At 38.1% G+C, this 21,142-nt stretch overlaps 1 protein-coding gene across 2 annotated transcripts in view; it reads left to right on the forward strand.

The window, feature by feature from the left end:
- The window catches only part of TIAM2 (T-cell lymphoma invasion and metastasis 2), a 92,917-nt gene that overhangs the window by 39,669 nt on the left and 32,106 nt on the right, over window positions 1–21,142 (forward strand). For both annotated transcript variants that reach the window (XM_021391217.1, XM_021391218.1), the window contains 4 exons: window positions 1,971–2,075; window positions 2,547–2,625; window positions 3,663–3,755; window positions 4,713–4,976. In XM_021391217.1, the coding sequence (XP_021246892.1) occupies window positions 1,971–2,075; window positions 2,547–2,625; window positions 3,663–3,755; window positions 4,713–4,976 (541 nt within the window). The remainder of the gene's footprint in view (window positions 1–1,970; window positions 2,076–2,546; window positions 2,626–3,662; window positions 3,756–4,712; window positions 4,977–21,142) is intronic.

The raw sequence follows: 21,142 nt of genomic DNA on the forward strand, positions 1-21,142 counted from the left end.
TGACTTCATGATTCAAATCAAATTACACAAACAAGCTCTTTGAAAGAGCTAACTTTTTACACCCAAATCATGTTTTCCTGTTTTCTAACAAGTGGTAAATATAGTTTATTTAATTCACTACTGAAGAGGAAAAAAGAAAAAAAAAGAGGAGTCCTACTCAGTACAAAATCCATCTGTAGTTTCTGGCGTAGATTAGTGCAAAATCTCAGGTAAGCTCATTCAACTGGTTGAAGGTTGGGGCTTCTAATGACATAAAGGCCCCAATTAAGTGGCTCTTTCCACATGATAATTTGGTAAACAAAATATATAAAGAAATTATGAAATTGTAGAAGTTTCTAAAAATCTAGGATGAACTTTGTTTTAAATCAAAATAAGCACGCTCTTTTAGACAAGTCACAGTGTGTCTACAAGGCATCACTGACGAGAAATTACCTTCTCATTGCTTTTGCTGGTGGATACTGAATCCTGGAGAAACTGTTTATTGACCAGTTTGCTTCTCAAAAATTCGTTGTACGGCTCAGGCCAAATGAATTTTAAGAGATGTTTGACCAGCAGATGGCACAGTACAGCTGAAACAGTTGGAAGTTATTAAAATAACATTTAAGAAATACCTCTGAATGATGAAATAAAATTTGTAAACATAAAATTAAGTTGAAAATGAAATTCCTTACCTCTCTTACTCCATAATTCCAAAATATTTGTAATTCTAAAGCTGGCTTTTAATTTTTCAATGTCTGTATCAGATGAAAATTTAGATTTAAATTATTTGATTTTTTTCTAAAACATGTTTCTGTTTTATTTTTTCTTCCTCTTCTGTGTGTAAAGCTTTTCATAAGCATTCTCTAAAGCTGACTGCTTTGTGCTCATCTGTCCTGGTTCTTATATTTTCATTCTGCTCTGGTGATTGTAAGGAATCTGTCTTCTTAACAAAACATGTTTGAACACTATGTTTATAAGGATACATTTCAAAGGTTTTTGGTTTTTTTCTTCATTCATGCATTATGGGTTTTATAATTTTCTCATTTCTGTTTTCCATCTGAGGCTTTTGGGTAGCACATATAGAAGAAAGAATGTGCATTTGAATACAATTATTTAGGATACTGCACACATGTAACTCATAAACTGTTATACATAATAAAATGCTCAAGTGATTACCAGTTATTCAATAGATTTAGTTTTCATTAGCTGCAGAGATGAGTAAATGAGGTTAAATAATCCTAAGGGATGCTGTCATTCCTCCTGTTTTAGTCATTTCTCTTGTTTGCTTTATTAATATGTTAAAATGAAATGTTTTGTGCAGTGCTCTCAGCAGCATCCTAGTTTTCAGAGAAACTCCTACCTGACAGGCTTGGCATTTTGAGGCTAATATTCTCTGGGAATATTCCTATCTCCCTCTGGCTTCCTGTTGATACTAGATTTTGGCTTTGACGTCATATGGTGAAAAACAATGGGTGAAACTAACTGATCATAGATGAAACCCAGCAATAAAAATAGAATCCAATAAAGGTAAACCCTTAGGGGATCTGCTTCCCACCCGATCCCCTTTTCTAGCAGCCCATATATTCATATACATTTTCTGTATCAGAAGAAAAAGTTGCTAAGTAGAACTCAGTCATTACAAGTAGTTCTAGAAAAGGATGGTTCTGAGTGTAATTTCAAAAGTACAGAGAACAGTTATGATTACCTTTGGAAACATATAGCAACGTGCAGTTAATCTAATAGCGAAGACATAGTACTTATGAAAGGAGTTGGGTGAATTTTAAGGGAAAATGGAAATTGCACTTCAACATCAGCTTTGAAGCAAGGCAGCTAGTTTTGTTTATACCACAAAAATAGCTAGAAAATGGCTTGTTTAAAGTTACTTTTGCATGACTTCTTAAGGGTTGTGCATGTGCTTGTGTGTCACTTCTTTGTCCTCTTGGATTCTGGAAATAAATAATAAATTCCAAACCCCATTCTTTTTTCCTTAGATGAAACAACTGGAGCCAAGGCATTATGGTCTACAACTCAGAAGGCTGGTTGATGAAAATACTAAGTATTGTGCTCCTGAACCATACGAATACATAGTAGACCAGGAAAGTGTGACTCCTTTTAGATAAAGCTCAGTGATGTCTGTAGCTACAGTTGAATTATCACCTATGAATATGTGTGATTTAGATCTAAAATAAGACTTTAAAGCTGTTCATGTATTGCATTCTGCCATCCTTGTTCACACAGTTCATGCCTGTGCAGACGTTCAGATGGCTAGGCACTACAAACACTCTCTTCAAGAACTGTTTGAAAATTTAAGTGGGGATTTTGGTACAGACACAAAGTGTCAGTCTCAACTCCAGACTGGATTGTCTATATCTGGTTTACTCTGCATTTGATCCCACTGATTTCAGTGATGCTTGCACAGAGTAGCACGGTTCTCTGTATAAGTATACCAAAGTTTGCCTCTTTATTGATGCAAATGGTATTCATTTCTTTCCTATGATGTACCTTTCCATTTCGATGCTTACAATTTCATAATTTTATCACCTCTGTTGCTTTTTTTTTTCCAACAGGTGTATGATGAAATAGAAATTTGCCCATTAAATGTTTATCACATTCATCTTACAAAGACTGAAAACATAACTGATTTTGGTAAGTTTAAACAAAACAGCTCTCAGGAATTTTTATTATTCTCATTACCTGCTTTCTCTCTTCAGGAGCTTTCTGCCATCTTTAGAGCCAACTTTGTCAAAATCTGAGTCTGCAAAGACTTGTGGCTTTATAAAGAAGACTCAGATTGGTTATTTTACTCTGGCAAATGCATTTCTTATTTCTCTGTTTGGGAAATTGGACATTGTCTAATCTTCTGCATGCGATAAATTATTCAAGTGTGGAATTGTCAGAAGAGAAATGTCCTTTGCCAGGCTTAATACTATCAACCAGACTGTGGTCAAGGTCTGCCCTTTTTTTTTTTTTTTTTTTTTTTGCGTCAGCACAGGTCGGCACTGTATCAACAGATACAGTACTACTACAGTACTTTGGTACTGTACTACTACTTGTACTACTTGATTTAGCACTAATACTACAGTACTTTGGTACTAATTCTGACAGCCTGAGAGGAGGTCAATTCTGACTAACCTTCTGACAGGAGGTGTCTCTTATGCCTAAGGTGTACTCTTATGCCTAAGAGTAAATATATACTTTGGAAAGGTATCTTTGTAAAGTGACCCTGTGCTGTTTTTTGACTGCATGTTTGTTGGGATGAATTTTTTTTTTTTCCTGGGCTCACTCATTGGTCTGTATGGATTTGGATTTGCTGCTTTTATAGTTTGGGTTTCCAGTTTCTGGAATTGTTTAAAACAACTCTGTCTGATAGACACATGGAACTCATGCTGTAATGATGAGCTATGTTACTGAAATGTCCTGTGGGGCTAAGGTAGAAAATATATATATTTTTCAAACTGTAATTTGTCTTTTTACGGCACAGCATGACATTTCCTGGAAGGCGAGAAGTCCTGTTAACTTTTGCTGTCCTAAAAATAGCTGAGAATGAGATAATTTTTCTATGGTCTGTGGGTGCTTTCTCATGAGAATTATTAACTTGCTGATTATGTTAATTATACTAAATGCACAAAATAAAAGAGTTATTTCCAAGAAAGTTTATTTGATTTAAACCTGTTTTACTTCAGGTTTTGCTGTCACAGCTCAAGTTGATGAAAATCAGCATCTCACACATATATTTGTAAGTGATGTTCTCCCTGATGGACTTGCATACAGGGAAGGTATGTACTATATTGACATTTAACACTGCACTCCATTATCATAACTCATTTACTAGTGCTATCTGAAATGGCTCTTGGATTTTACTATTCATAGTTTTCTTTCCTGATGACCATGGAAAATATGTAATAGTAGGAAAGATAATGTACACAGAATAACTGAATTATCCTTCCAATATAATTAGGAGAATTCACCCTTTGAAACAAATTTTGCATTCATCGATCCGACCAAGTGCTTTTGCATGAAGGAACAGGCTGGAGGAAGAGATTTTCTCACACTGGGAACCTCATGGGCTTTGACAGTCTCCAAGACCCAAGACTTACACTGTTGCTAACAGTGAAAAGTAGCCTCCCTCGTGATAATAGTTTTCTTTATACATTTCTCTGAGCTCAGCAGGATCATGTTAATTCTGGTTCTCTGGAAAACAGAGAGGGGAAAACAAAGTTTTAATAGCTACCTGAGAATAATGACCACTTAATTGCTGCAAATCTTGAAAGACAGCAGTTGCTGCTGTTTAAATTTATACAAAAGCTTAGTAAAGACTCCATCTGCTGTTATTCCAGTTTTACATGAATGATTGGATCTATGTGACTAGTTTCTTGTTCTTTCAGACTGGAGTAATGTTATACGTATTATTGTGCTGTATGCTGATGGGCCATCTTTTTTAATGAGTTCAGGATATCTGAGTCATGAGAAGTGACTCGATTCTAATCTTTTCAAAAGTTGCACTCACCTCCCACTCTGAATTCTCTAGCATCTTTAGGAATAAGCAACTTGTATCAAAGTAGACACAAGATCAAGCTGTGTTTTTATGGCACATATAGAACTTCCATCACTTCTAACAGACTTGTGGAAAATAAAAATAAAAGGTGAAACAGCATAAGGTTTGGTTTGTGACTTTTCTGTTTTATATTCCATCCTTGTTTTTCTCCTTTTCTTTTCCTTTCACATGTTCCCAGGGCTACGAGTAGGCAATGAAATCCTGAGCATAAATGGAGAGTCTGTGTCTGATCTTGACCTCAGGCAGATGGAGCTATTGTTTTCAGAGAGAAGTGTAATGCTCACTTTGAGAATGAGCCATTGTGGGACTCAGCAACCTTTGTGTGCATCCTGGTCATCAGATGGTGACATTTCCAGATATCCAAAAAGTTTGTTGCCTCCTCCAAACCAGTCACAGCTCCTGGAAGAGTTTCTAGATAACTTCAGAAAGAACACAGCAAATGGTAAGAAGTTGAGAGCAATTTTTTAAGAACTCATTTATGTTCTTGTTTCTGCTTGTGCCTCAGTGAGAAACCCAAATGCAAACCATTGACATTCGATTTATGCTTCATATATGGTCTGTTATTTCATTATTTTCTAGAAAGTAGAAATAAAATGAGATATGAGCATTTCTGCAGGAAGATTACATTGTTTTAATCTGCTTGGCCACACCATTCCCTATTGCTGGGCACGATTCTCTGTGATGTTGCGTGTCTCCGGTACGTCCATTTCCGAGGCATGGGTGGTTGAAGTGATGTGATGATTTTCAGAGGCAGATCTATTGCTGTGTTTAACATGCTTTATAAATTCTGAAATACTATGTACATTAAATTAAGGGTACCCCGAATGTGATAATCATTAACACCTCAGAAATGAGTCATTTAGCTCTGCTCCCACCCTAAGATACTACCTCTAGTGTATTCCAGTTGACTATAGCCAATTTCTGCATAGAGGAAAACAGTTTTCACAGAGACTGTTTTGCTACCATACCCGCTTGGATTTCTTATTCAGTACAGTACTGCTGTACTAAACATTCAATGAAGTTCAGTTGTATCCTAACGGTACTGTGTCAGGGACAGAATGTAATGGGTTTCCATATGAGGAGCACTAGACAATGAAGGTACCAAAAGCCTCTGTGGTAGGGACTGCCCCTTGAAGATGTCACAGCCCTGCCAACCCCAAAGAAGGTGCTAGTGCTCACTCCTGGATTGCCTTTCCAGATGGAAATAGGTGGCACATGGAGGGGCATGGTCACCCTTCCCCTCCCTAGGGCAGAGAGTCCTACAAAGGAGCCCACTGTTAGAGAACTGGCTCAGACCTGAGTGTGAACACTCCTGGATTTGTGCAAGGCCACTTGGTTGTCTCTGGCATGAGGCGTCTGCAGAAGGGAACACCCAGGAGTGCTGTGAGGAGTTGCGTGATAGGCTGTGGGTAAAACTGGTCACTTCCAGGGGCCTTCATATCTGTGTCTCTGAGCCAGAAGGGCCCTAGGGATTGGTAGCGTGCAAAACTCCATCAGTTTCCTTAAGCAAGTCTCAGCAACGAACAGAAGATGACCCACTGCCATGGAATTGCTGTAAGAGGTTAACTGGAGAGAAACCTTTGCATCCTTTCCATTCAAGCTCACTGTTGCAGTGTGCAGTCCTCTGTGTCACCGGTCTGCGGCAGACAGATGTACACAGGGAGTGTGCTGTGCGGGAAACCCTTCTGGGGGGTTTGCCATGTCTCAGGTGAGACATGCTTCAGGTGTGTGCATGCTTCAGTAAGAGAGATTTTGTGATGTGTATTTACGAAGCACCATGGAGTGATCCAGCTTGTTTTAACTGACCTTACTTTACATGAGGAATGCATCTTGTACTGTTAGAATACATGTAAATGCCTGTCTGAAACAGTAAGTGTTCGGGGATTTGCTCTCCATCTTTTCTATGTCTTGACTATTTTTCAAACAATATACAAGCAAATTCAACTCCAGTTTCTTGAATGAAAAAGGTGCAGTTTTCTCACTGTGCTCTGGGGGATGCTAGTAAAGTTCTACAGGAAAGCTAGCCAGAGTGCACTGTTGTGCAAGGGATAGCAAGGAGAGGTAGAAAAAAGGATCTCTGCTTTTTGTATATAATTATGGTGGCAAGTGTTTTCTGATTGGATTTTTTTTTTCATAATTAAAAATGGGAGAGAAGAAAAGAATTGCATAGGAGAAGTTGTCAGAATGAATTTAATTATAAAGCAATTTTATTAGGTCATCTTTTGAAATTAAAAGTAATCTGAATACAAGATTTGCGATATTGTAAGTAGCATCTCTCTCAGGGGCCTTAGTTCAATTTAAAATGCCATTAAATTGACTGGTGGCACATAAAAGTTAGTGTAATAAAACAAAAATTATGATAGAGCTAATTAATTACATAATTATACCATGGCTATCATTCAGTTTTCTGGCTTGATATCATAAGCCAGCATTACCTGGAGTATTCAATATAATAAATGTATGTGTCCATCCACTAGATTCATCATTCCTCAGGGATAAATTTGCAACCTGTGTAAATAGTCCATTATAATAGGAAATTACTGGAGTATGTATTATACACTAAGCACCAGTGTATAAAATGACACAGTATATTTGCTTTTCTGTTTAAAAGCAGCAAAGGGAGATTTATTTTATTCTGAAAGGGAAAAGTAGTTCAAAATTAAGCTTTGTGAGAAGGACTTCCATGTTTATTGAATTACCAAGTATCAGAGCTTAGTGTCTGATCATCTGATGAGGTTCAAATGAAAACAGAAGAAAATGGCATTGCTTTGAATTAATAGATAATCTTAAAGGGTTTAACTGTTCTGTGTTCTTTTTCCTTACTCAAGAATTGAATAAGATTTTAGATAAGAAGAGGGGTACTTAGTAGTCTGAGCAGGAATTTGGAGGCCGAGTTCTCATCATTTTTTTTTAATATTGTTCTATTTCCTTTGATAGCGTTGAGTTAATCACTCTTAAGAACACAGTTTTGGAAATAATTTCTGATATTTGTTTGTTCATTTTGAGTCTGTTATCTAAGGCAGTGCCTTTGAAAGTCAGTCAATTCCAGTGGAGGGGTTCCTTTTTCAAAAATTGAGTACAGTTTGTCCCAGGGTACATACCTGGAATTAAAAGCCTTAATGTTTCTGCTGTCACCTTCCTGCTTTTAAAAAATTAGTAATTCTATTTATATTTCTAGAATATTGTGAGGATTGATAAGCTGAAATTAACAAAGTGCTTGGAAAATGGAAATTTTCAGCACTCTGAGAGTCATGTGGTAGTACCCTGTCTGGTGCTAGATGACAACAACCAGGCAAAAGCAAAAGACATTTTACTTTCAATCTCTGGCTTCATGTAACTCAGGTGGAAATAGTTTGTCCACATTTATTTGCGGTTTTGTAACTGCTTTGCAGAACCTTGATTAATGCCTTTTCATACATACCCTGCTGTGTAAAGGTTACTCAACCATACCTCATGCCAAACTTTGGCAGATTTTACTGTACAGAAGGGAAGTGATTGACTTTCTCCAGTCACTGACTGTTCCACTCCTAAAAATCATTCCCAGGGAATTTTACTGTGGGATTGATTCATTCCTTCCAAGAGGGTGCCAAATCCTTGTGGCAGTATCTTGGAGCTGTCTGTGGTCACATCATTTGACCTTCCACATGGCAACACTGTGTTGCTGCGTAGCCACTTGTCTGGCAATAAACTCATCCTGGAAAAGCAATGAGCTGAAATATTTTAAAAAAATACAGTTATAAATGTGGAAAACCAAACAACAGAGCAGCTAAACTTGCTCCAGGATCCAGTGTTAAGGAAAGTAAACAAATATTCGTATAGTAGGAAAAAAAAAAGAGAGAATTGGTGTAGAATTCTTATGACTGTAGAGGAAAAATTAACTCTTTTTAAGATGACATGGATATTTAAGGAATAAACAGCAGAGAAGGAACAAGAATTGAAAACTGTGTTTTCCAAGATGGCCTCATGTGCGTTCACGGTATGTCTATAGAGTGCTGAAGCAGGAGGCAGAAGCTTTAGTAGGTGTGAAAACCCATTAAAGCGTGTGAGTTGCTGTCAGAGTTGGGCAATTTTTTTTTTTTTCCCCAGCAAGTGGGCTTTTGCCAAAAAAAGCTGTCATTTCTGGGTAGCTGACACTGTTGAAATCAGGCTTAATTTGTAAATAGTTTTGATTAAAAAAATAAAAGAAGTACAAAGTGGGCAAAGTGGGGGATGATGGCACTTGGGATATGCTTTAACAAGTTTTCATGAGGAAGAGTTCTTGTCTGGGAGGATCAGAGAGGTAAATGGCAAAGAAACTATCTTAAAAATGATGATAATTATTTTTTAGAAAACATAAGGCTGCAAAGGGGAAGGCTTTGCTCCTCCTCCTTCTCCGCACTGCCTTGGCCCATTTGTCCAGCCCCCGGCACTGGTCCTGCCCCTGTGCTGGCAGTGACACTTGTAGAAGCCCTCAACGAAGATAATTTAGGACAAACCTTTTTTTTTTTTTTTTTTTTTTTTTTTTTTCTTGCAAACTCAGTGAGTTGAACTGGTGGGCACAGAGGTCTGACCATGGTCAGAGCCAGGTAAGCAGCAGGACCTGCGGATGGGAACAGGGAAGGCATGGGAGGCAGAGCTGCTTGCAAAGAGAGTTGCTTTTGGTGGTGGAAAGCTCTTTGTCAGCACTTCATCTATGAAATATCTACCAGTCATTTATGCAAAATGTAACTGCTTCAGGAGGAGGATCAGTGGTTTAAACTCTCATATGAGAAGTGTCTCTTCTGTTTTACGAGAAAGAATCCACTTCTGATTTTAACGTTTGCAAGTGCACTCAGAAGCAGAGTACAGCAGTTGACCTCAAGTCTAATTTTGACTCCCAGGGTGCTTACTATTTCAACTGTATTTCAAGGGATAGTTTCAATGTTTCTGTAAAGCTAATTTGAAAACCACAACTCCTCCAGAAAACTTTTCTCCATTCAGCATCTTTCAGGTACTGTTGAGCCTAGGGAGAAGAAAGAAGGCAGGGGCTGGCTCTGCAGCCAGCTATCTGTGCTTGTGTCTGAGCCTTGACATGTAATGTAGGAGCAGTTCCTGCATGTTCTTTCTGCCCTTTCGGGACTGAAAGACCTGCATGTCCCTTAAGAAAAGAAGGAAAGTCAGAAGGAAAGGGAAGGTAACTTGCTGCTTGCAATAACAAGCACTAGCTCCTTGTGCCTTGTACGTTGCAGTTTGCCCATCATTTTCAGAGCATTTTGTAAGCCTCTTTTAAGCTGAGATTCAAAGCATTTTGCAAACAAAAGTAAAAACTACACTGGAAAACATTTTCAATATAACCTATTCATGTAGTTCTTTGCAAATTACCTTCTGTTTGTTTGTCTAAATTCTCTTAAACTTGCTGTGGGGCATGGTCTTCCTGGTGCTGTGAGACTGTTCTTGTGAGGAACCAAAGCCGTTTATTTTTATTCTGTCACAGGAAGCTCTTTTGATGAATATCCTCTGAGATGAATATTGCTTCTTAGCTTTCTGAGGACTCCCACAGCCCTGCTAGATGATCTGTGAGGAAGGTGTGCTAGTTTTACAGGTCCCTGAATGTTGCTGGCTCTTTCCTGATGATTTCAATACCAGACGTCTGATGGTTTACATGATGCGAACATGTTAGAAAAACAGTGTCACGGCACAATCATACTGTTGTCTGTGCAGCGTGACTGGTTATCAGTGTGAAGATCTATGACTTTGAGTTTCTGTTTTCACTCATTACCCTATTTACTTCAGCAGGAAGCTATGCAAGCACAAGAGGACATGCTGAGGCTGGGTGTCAAGGCGAGCTCAGAGATAAGGCGTATATTCAAAGTTGCCTTGGAAAAATGTTACGGTGGCTTTCACTGCGACTGCTTTTCCAGTGTTAATGCAAGTATTCTGGAGTAGTGCTCTGGTCTATCACTGGGAAAAGAACATTTGTAGCTCTGAACGACACCTGAGACTATTAACAGTGTAGCAGTTAATTCGAAGAAGCATTTATCTCCTCACAGGAGCACTTGTCTGCTGCATGTTGTGTAATACAGAATGTTTCCCAAGAACGGTGGTTTAATGAGCTCTTACTAGCACTTGACAAACACTCCTGTTTGCTTCCTCCTAGATGCACATGCTGCAAATTATAAGACTGTTTATGCTCTAAAATGGGACAGCCTTAAATGCTCTTCATTGTGCTTTTCTACTGACAGAGCATTCTGTTCTGCTTTGCTAAATGCTGCTATGATTTAATCCCTATGAAGTCAGTGGCCCAAAGTTGTTTTTTTCCTGGTGTAAACTCCATTAAACCCTGTGTAGCTGCACCTTCTGCCTCCGTGGCAACACATAGGCATAAATTATGATGTTACCCATCCTACTGAATCCTGTAGACTGACAATACAGACAGCATTGATAATGATAGAGACATCCACATGCCTCTGGCATGTTTAAAACATATCAAACAGCAGATGGTGTTGTATGTTTCATAGAGGTAAAATAGATTGGGTAATTATAAAAACTGTCTAAGCCAGCCCCAAATTCTTGCTTAACTGTTAAATTACTTCTTCTTTTTTTGCTTTTTACTGTCTGATTTCATTTCTGAGATGGAGGAGAAAATGTTCCTCTAAGGTGGTTCACTTGGCCAACTCCATTTGCTGTCCAGCTCTGCTAGGCACAGATAACGACTGAGCAGTAGCACAGCAATCAAGAGGAGAGCCACTGGCAGCACCCTTGCATGTTCAACAACCTTCAGTGAGACTCTAAGATGTTTAGAAATGTGCACTTAAGAAATGCATGTATTCTGGTGGCAATTTGAGAAGCCAGTGCAAAGTGTTAAAATTAAAACTGGAAAGCCTGAACAGTTGTCTGACTGGCAGATACTTGTACAGAGAAAGTTTAGCAAGTTAAATAACTCCATAAAAACATATTGAAATTCAGGGGCTAATCAGGCATTGCTTCAGAAACATAGGCAGTTATTTCCTACTATGTTGCTAATTTGTATCTCCTATTGATTACTGAATTGATACGTGAGTCAAATTACTTTGTTTCATGGTGAACAGTTAACCAACAAAGGGACTCCCAAGGGTTCTAAAAGACTCTGCTCTAATTTCAAAATGGATGTTTATGCAGATATTTGGGAAAAAAAGAAGTAGAAGAAGAAAAGAACATAAAGCAGCCTACAGAAAGTCACACTTGCAGAAGTAGGTGGCTGACTGGAGCTAAGCCACTGTTCAGCATGTGGCCCAACATAGCTAAAGCTGTATGGTACAAGAATATTTGCACAAACATACTGGCTTTTTATGAACATGAAAATGTGCAGTGGTTGAACAACAAGCATCTCTTTTCCTGCTGGAGGATGAGAACAAGGGAGACATATACTACTTGAGTATTTCAGACTCTTGCCTGAAGAATGAGCTTCTCTCTCTCTAGGCTTTATCAGATCTGCAATAAGAAGAACCCTGGTTGTGCTGTCCTTTGGCAAGCATACAGAGCACCTGCTGATGTTTCAACAGTTTGCTTGCAGAAACCAAAACATCTGGATGAGAGAGGCTGCGAGTAGAGCCTTCTTGTCTGGCCAGTAACTGCAAACCTTGTTTGGTAACAGTCTTGTCAGTGACAGGCATCTCTTAATCACATTTTTAAGAACACTTTTTAGGAAGACTGATGTTATGACAATTGCATTATAATCATCTTTCCAGATTTAACATCTTGAATGTATTACTGAGTGAAGTTTCTAGCTACACCAAAGAGTCAGCTGAACTGAGAACATGCCTTCCAGCCAGTTATGAAATGCTTACGACGACCAAGTGATAGAAGCCAATATATCTTGCAGAAAGGAAAATGTTCTGAATGATAAAATTGGGTGTATTTTTGGTGTGTTTTTCTAATTTGTTTAGTTTTCATTTTCTAGAAACTTTATTTACTAGTATTAGTAGAGTCAAGTTGTGTTAATTTAGCAAGAGTTTGAGATAGTCAGTATCTAAACATATGCTAGAGGCTTTCTGAGGAACTTGAAAATTTCCTAAATGGGAGAGGAAGAGGCTTTTATTTGGTAATAAATTTAGTATTTCACTACCTTTTGAAATGTTGGTTAAAGCAGCAGAAAAGCAGAAAAGCACAGTTAATAACCACAGTTATTGCCTGCAGAATTGTTTTGAATTTACTCCAGCAGTGGATTCTGAGCGCTTAAGTAGTAATACTTGCCTGTGAGTACCAACTGCAGGGAAACAATTGAACTGGCACTATGCAGTAGCTAAACACTTAGCTCTCTTCAGTAATTTTAACTGGAATTTATGTAACATGAATAATTCCATAATTCTGTAAAACTTAACTGGAGATTAATAAGAATCTACACTTTGGATCCATGCTATTGGAATGCTGACCTTACTGTTTTACATTTACTACCTAGTGGAGATGAGGGGCTGGAGAGCATCCCTACACAAAGAAATCTAGGGGTTCTAGTTGGCGGCAAATTGAACAAAAGTCAGCAGTGTGCCCTGGGAGCATAAAGGGCCTGCCAAAAGTTCTTTCCATCCTGGTCTTAGGGGATAATGTGAACCAAAGAACTCAAAGATCTGATCCTGAAATAAGCAAGACATATGAATTATTCATAACAGAATTAGTGAACCCAGAACTCTCTCCTGCAAAATTTGAATGCCTTCTTCAGCAAAGATTGTGAGAACATCTCTTTAAAGCCATTTTATAATTCCTTGGAACCAACTGTTACTTTTTGAAAGATATTTGTTGGAGTATTTCAGAAAGAAACAGGAAACAGAAGGAAATGCTTACATACCTATCTCTTAACTTCACTACAAAAGAGTAAATATACTGTTGAAAACCTGAAATATACTTAGTAACATCAGACCAAGATAAATAGCACATGCATTCTACCTGCCAGGCTAGTTATTTAACTGAGGTTATGGGTACTACTCTCCAAGGGAGCATTTTTAGAGTTCAGCACACTGATATTTCATGACTCTAGGCAATGTTGGAATGCTTCAGTCACCATTCCCTGCTTTTCAGTGGGTCTGAAGGAATTAAGACCACCAAGACTTTGTACTTCTCTGAGATTTGACTTGGGCTTTAGTATTCATTGCACCAGGGGTTTCAGAAATATTTGTTATTTTCTCTTGTAAATCTGCTTTTCTCTTGATAGTAACATTCACGCAGCAATGAAGAAAGCAGCTTTCCATACCTCAGCTAAGTTTATTGCTCAAATATATTTTTTTATTTCCATCCTAACCGTGTAGGCATGTTAACAGAAACTCTTTGTAGTAGAACCCTACAGATAGATATTATTTATCACTAACAGTTTCTAGAGAATTAGTGAAAATACTGAATACAGTCTTTCCCAGAGGATAGAACCTTCTATAATTCCTTATAATTTTGAATTCTAACTTTTTCAAGCTTGAAATTTATACTGATATTCTTATATCTAAGTTGCTATCCAATTTATTGCTGTTTTGGAACATATATCTGAAACTGCCAGACAGCACCAGTGTTTAAAAATGCTGTTAATTGCCCTAATCAGGGATCTGGATATCTGTCTTATACAGACTAGACCAAGACCATTGTAATTGGTTGAAGCTTTGTGTGTGCATGTATTTTTTACATCTGAAACATCTATCTACTGTAGATAAAAATCCTCAATTAAGAGAATGGGAAATGGGAGAACCATTTCCTTCCCCAGTGCCAGAGAACTACAACCAGATAAGACTGCAGCAGAAAAAAAAGCTAGAGTTAATAATGAACATCTAAGTTGGAATCAGCAAGCAACTGAGGTGCAGGATGGCCATTGACAGTAGGGTTTCATCACCTATGTCCACTTGTGAAATAAGCATTATCTTAGTCTTTGATGCTCTTTGCCAGGATCCTTACACACCAGCACTAATGAAACAAAATATTTCTGTGCTCTACTGACAGACAGTCTTCTCTCTATGTGCCTGTGTAGCTGTAGTTAGTTTTCATGTACTATACTAGTGCTTTAACTTTCACAAACTGTATTAATGCTACATTAGTGACAGAGACACAAGGAATGGAACAGAATTTCCAGACTCACAGAATCCAGTCCTCTGCTAGTTGAGGCTTTCAACAGCCTTGTTCATAGAGTTGTTCTATTATATTTTAAAATAGGATAGTTATTAGCATCCTTTGTTCCTGGATAAGCCTGTTTCAGAGATTGATCCACGAGATGTTTAAATGCCCGTCTTCTCCTTACTCTTTGCATAGGCAAATTCCTGGCCAGTGTTATAACTGATGTGGGCCTGATCTTTGCTTAGGTAGCTTTAACTTAAAACTTCGTGGTTTTACCCCCTTCTCCACACTCCCACACTTTTCATTCTTTCATGTTTCCAACTGATGAGCCATGGCTTATAGGAAAAATTGTTCTTATTGGTCCTTAAAAATGTCCTGCACGATTTCATTCTGGGACTGTGGCTCTATCTTCCAGGTCATTTTGCATCTTCTGTATGGTATTCTTGTCATGCTCTTAATTAATGATATGTATTATCTTTGAATGATCAGTGTATTTAATTGTAGTAATTCCTGTTGTACTTTCTGCTAGCCAGTACTGCCATTTTTTAGTTCCTATTTTTTTCCATTTTAGGAAATGATATCCCTTGAGATATTATAAAGGTGTAAGGGTGTTGTGGTTTTTTTTTTTTTTAAAGCTTTGATTCCTTAAACATCTGGTTGTGAAAGCCTTTGGTTACTAGGAAGATCACTTCCTACAATAGATTCCCCCAACATTTTTACTCCTTTAAAAATAGGAATTACTTGTTATTCGCCAGATGCGTAGCATCATCCTGTCTTCCCCATCAGCATCTGGATCATTATGAAAATCCTTCCTCTTGTGTTTCAATTTTATACACCAAGTTTTAACTGTTGTAGGATAAAGAAAATTTAGTATTCTGCTGTGCATGAGTGCAGCTCAGTTTGCGTCTACCTCAGATATGGTCATTTCTATTCAGTAATTGGTTTCCTGTTCATTTTTTCCTGCTGAAGACAGGCAGGTTTTAACCTGGGCCACTTGTATCCTATGAGACCAGCTTTTTACCATAAGCAAGACACCAGGAAGGACTCAAAGGATTATCTACTGTTAATAGGCAACTTACCTTAGCTGAGACAGACCCAGGTTCAGATACCTGCCTGAATCTGACAGAACAAGGGACTTTATCTCTCTGTCCTACATCATGGATTAATATCCTGATGTCAAACTATTTCTTTTTGCTCTGTGGTATTTAATAACAGAACACAGTTTCATTCTGATGCCAAGCAAAGGTTTTTGAAATCTTGGGAATATGGCAAAATGGAAAACCAATTTTCCAAATCACTTTTGTGGCTTTATTTTTATCAAGGTCAGGGCTGTCTGTACCTGTCAGAGTGCCTCTTCACTTGCAGAGGGTAGTTATAAAGGGATGCTCGAAACTGCTGCTGCTGCCAAGAGCTGAAAATGATGCCCCTGCACCACTCTTAGCATGTCTTGGAGTGAGAGAATGGGTACATTTAATTTTGCTGTGTTACCTTCTCTTGTGGATCTAGAAGAATTTTTTTTTATCAATTTATTGTTGTCACTAGAGTGGCAGATGGAAACACACCATCTTGTAGTTTGAAAAAGGGGCTGGTTACACCACCTACATAGTGCTTGACTCTTGATAACACTTGACATGCTTAAGACAAGTATTTCACATTTTTGAAATTGGTGAGAAAAATCTAAAACAGAACATGTTTCAAAGTATTACAAAGAAGGATTATAAAAGAAGCAGGATTCTCAGTTCCCACTTTCTCCCCATGGTAATTTTGCCTTTGTTTGCAGTCAGTGGCTGAAGTGGTAAGAGCAACACTGACTAGAAAGTAATTAAGGTTTCTTTGTTAATTGATCTGAAAAAGGAGATTAGTAACATTTGAATTTGTTGATGACTTCTTTATGGTAACTGAATTGCTGGATGTTGATATTTTCCAATTGGTTTCCTTTGGTTTCTTGACTAGGACTGTAGCATAGATTATTATTGTCTCACATATCTATTGGAGGATGTTTCCGTTGTACGTCATCACTCACAAATATTTGAATGTCTTCTATATTGACCACTTGTACGTGTATCACCACAGAGACATTGAAGAGACATTTCTGTAGGTGTACAGAGCTCTCGAATGTTCTGTATGTTTATTTTTCTCACTGATTGTCCCATCTGTTCAGACCATGCCCACTTTAAACCAAGTAATTAGTAATGAGAAACATGACATAGGAAGTATGTTTTCTTTCAGTTTTTAGTGTCACATTACTATTTCTTTCTCTTCACTGTTTGTCTTGAATGATTAAGAGTCATGTATCCACCTGCCAGCAAGACACAATATTGCAGAAGTAATGGCAATGGGGAGGAAGATCCTTTAGAACATTTGCATTTATTGGTCCAAACCCTCATACACACGCCACACTTTCTTCTTTGGTGATGATGTTGGTAGTTGAAAATGATCATCAGTTCTTAATGCTTTGGTCATTCATCACTAGAAAGCAAGCAAAAGGCTTGTTGCACATGTCATATGTTGTAGTTTTCACACAATGCCGTTTTGTCCATGTGCTATTCTGAGGATATTATCATTTATCTGAGGCTGCTACTTAGCTTACTTACAGCAAGCTGACTTGTATTTTAGCATCTGGAGATTCTCCTGTTTGCTAAATAAGAAGCAGTTATCTGCTTCTGAGGTTTATGTCCTTCTCAGATGGAAGGCGTATACATTTGAACTCACTGTACATGAGTGTCTATGTGTGTAAATACGACAAAGGGAAGTTCAGCATCACATGCTGCAGCAAAGAAAAATTGTATGTTAAAATATTGAAACCAAGTTTTGTTTAACTTAACATCACCAGTTGTTTTCTTCTTCCAGATAGGTCTATTAAAAGCGTATCAATAGGATAAATTTACTGTAGTGGTAATGTATAGGAAGAACTAGTAATAGGATACTCCACATTACTATGCTGGATGTCTCCTAGGCAATGTAGTTCCAACAAAGCAGTCAGTTTTTTTTTCTAACCAGTTAGTAGTGTAATTGTAGTGAGGTAAGTAATTTAGAGATGGTTAAGAAGAAAACACCATTGCCAGGAAATGGTAATTTGACCTTCTGTTTAGATAATTTTTAGGAATATGTATCTACTTACATACTTTTCTGTTCTAATTTTCAGCAAAGATCCAGAATGTTATATACTGAAACAGTTTTTATACTTGCATGGCTATAACATTTCTCTGAATGTTGTACATGCTCTCTGTGGTTATGTTGCTATCCTGAAAGGATAGTGGCTACCACAGCCTGCAAAGTAACAGTTTTACATTACAGTTTTTGATGACCTTTGCTATATGAATCCCGTAGTAGAGCTAAATCCAAATGTAAAAGTTTAAAGAAGACACAGTTACAAGAATTTCAATATTCTGCTTGTGTCCTTAGGCTTTGCATTTGAAGTTTCACGTTCTTTAAGGCAGTGTACATTTTTCTTCACCCTTTGACTTGTTTTTTAGCTTTGCAGCTGATGTTGATGCTTCTCTGCTCTTTGGGAATAGTTCAATGATGTGTATGAACAAATCCAGAGGAAGTCTGCTTCCAGAGTAAAAGGAGAAAAGGGAGACAGGATATGGATGCTAAACTGATCAACAAGCCGTGCTTCCTTCCTTCCCTCTCTGTGTTAGTTTGGCATATAGTGTACAGTAGGATGTCCTTTTTCACTTTGGATCCTTTCCATGTAACTTCTTTATTTATTACTATTTAAAATGACATTTAATGTTGCTTTCTCTAACTATAATCAGAAACATATTGTGCCAATAGCAAATGCTATAAAAATGGTCAAGACAATATAGATCTAAATCTGGCAGTCCAAGAGACTACAAGAAGAAAAAAAAAAAGCAACAACAAAGACAAGAGTGAAGGAAAGAAAAGATAGATTATATGGAAAAAGTGATAATATTTTCCTGCCTGCTTTGGCTGTTGTTATTCTGATTTGATCTGTTCATGGTATCTACTGATTGTTTTACCTTACTGACATCTTTTTACATTTCTGCTTTTGCTTCATTGCTTACATAGGTTAGTTTCACTTACTTCCTGTTTTGTAAAGAACTAATATGTTGTGGCCAGCAGGGTGAGGGAGGTGATTATCCCCCTCTATTCTGCACTCATGGGGCCCCATCTGGACTACCGTGTCCAGGTCTGGAGCCCCCAGCACAGAAAGGATGCAGAGCTGTTGGAACAGGTCCAGAGGAGTCCATGAAGATGATCAGGGGGGCAGGAGCACCTCTCCCATGAAGAAAGGCTGAGGGAGTTGGGCTTGTTCAGCTTGGAGAAGAGAAGGCTCCAGGGAGACCTCATTGCGACTTTCCAGTACCTAAAGAGAACTTATAAGCAGAAGGGAGACTGACTTTTTACATGGTCCAGTAGTGTCAGGACGAGGTATAATAGCTTTAAACTAAAATAGGGGAGATAGATTTTAGGAGGAAATTTTTTACTCAGAGGATGGTGAGGCACTGGAACATATGGCCCAGAGAAGTTGTGGGTGCCTCCCACCCCCGGAGGTGCTCAAGGCCAGGCTGAATGGAGCCCTGGGCAGCCTGCTTATGGCAGAGATGTTGGAACTAGGTGATCTTTAAGGTCTTTTCCAACCTAAGCCATTCTATGATTCTATGATTAATGTTCACTTTGTAAATCAGGGAAAGGATATAAGTTTCCCAGTGGTATAAAAGATCTAGAGTATGACCTCAGGTAGCTCTCTAATGAAAAAAAGCAGACAATCTCAGGCGCATGCTGTATGAAAGTAGGGGGAAAAATTGCACTGAAAGACAGGATACAAGTAAAAAGAGCCCAAATGGCAAATGAAATCAAGTAATGTTTTAGGAGTTGGCTTACTTTTTGTGAACCCAGGAGCTGACAGTGGCTGAAGTCAATGGGCATTCATGTGGACCCATATACGGAAGGGAGGCTCAATATGACTTTAGAACTCCAGAAGGCATAAGAAAATTATTCACACATGGTTGAGGAAGAAGGGTAAAAACATAATAAAATAAGTAGACAAGGTAGGCTTCTTATTAACTTCTTAATGAAGATGTGCGACTGGTGGAGCTGTGTAAAATGTGTTGTTTCTGCAAGGGTGCCTCAGGGGCTCTGAGACATCAGAAGCTACACCTGACTCCAGAAGCAAAAGGTACAGAAGACTGAGAGGAGAAAAGTGATGGAACGCTGGTCCTAAATGGTTAGAGAAAGGACAGAGTAATCAAGTGTTTGGCATCTGAGTGGAAATTGTCAGTCTTGACACCACACTTGACATAGGTACCTCAATAACACGTGAAAAAGGACATATCAAGGTGACTGAGTTACTTCCTCCTGCTATCCCCAAAGGAGAAAGCAACATTTGCATCTTTCTCTCTGACTTTCCTGTGAAGTCTCTCTGCCATGTTTTGTCTTCCCAGGAAAGCTCCTTGTGGGCTATAAGGTGCTCTTTCAGGTCTAAAATTCCCACTTCCTCTCTGCTTCAGTCCTTGTTTGTGAATCCTTGCTAACAGGAGCTGCTTGGTGGGGACAGGCCAGCAGCAAGTCCCTGTCCTCAACCAATTTGAAGCCAGAAAGCGAAGGCATGGCTGAGCTGTCTGGGGAAGGGAAATCTGGTCAGTTGCTCTCCATCAAAATCAGAGGATGCAGAGGATACAACAACTACCTCACATTAAAAATAAAAACAGCAGAAAAAGCCTCACTTCAGGGTTTAAACACCCAAGTGGAGAGAGAGTGTTGTCCTTCACAGTTGCATTATTTCTAGCTCTCATGATTTTATTACAAGATAAATAATACTTTTGCCCATTATCAACTTAGTTTTTGGAGTCAGCATTTAAATGAGAATCTCAGCTTTTGTATAAAAATAAATCTCCTGCATTTGTGGGTGTTGAGGGAAAAGTTTGAAAATGTGGTGTGAGGTATATCTTAGAGGCTTACAGGACAGAAAACAAAGCAGCACATTAAAACAAAAACAACAAAAAAACCCCACAAACCTTCATTTTATTACTGTTTTGTAATATGAGGTAGTATGATCTACCTAAAAATCCTCATTACTCTTTTGGTATCTGATTTATGTTTTTTAATGACTCGGGTTGATAATACTGCTGATCAAAAAAAACTGAGGAATTTGCTTCACTTCTGATAGTTTTTTATAAAAAAAAACTGCAGATTTTAAGCTGCCAGTTGAGGAAATGTAAAGAGAAAATGACTATTTTTATATGAATGTTCAGCATTGTTTGATGGATCTTGAGTTTACACATAAATGAGATACAGCCTCTCAATAGGTAGAGTAGGACATTCCCTACTACTCTGTTTTTTCATTGTGCCAGATGCCCTGTACTTGGACTCCAAATTTAGTAAAATTGGTAAACTGTTAGTAATGGGAAGAGGTTTTGTCAGTATTATCAACTATAGTACTTGTTCCAAGCCAAAAGTCTCTTTTCTTTTTAAATCTTCAAGGGATTCAGGACCAAGTCATGTCAAATAGCATGTTCATCCAAGGAGAACTACTGAGTGCATTTAATTATCCTCATTGGTTGTCTTAGCACAGTGTGCTGATTATAGATAATGCTACTTGAGCAAGAATATGAGGCTTGT

The sequence above is a fragment of the Numida meleagris genome, chromosome 3 (genome assembly GCF_002078875.1).
Source record: "Numida meleagris isolate 19003 breed g44 Domestic line chromosome 3, NumMel1.0, whole genome shotgun sequence".
Lineage (NCBI taxonomy): Eukaryota > Metazoa > Chordata > Aves > Galliformes > Numididae > Numida > Numida meleagris.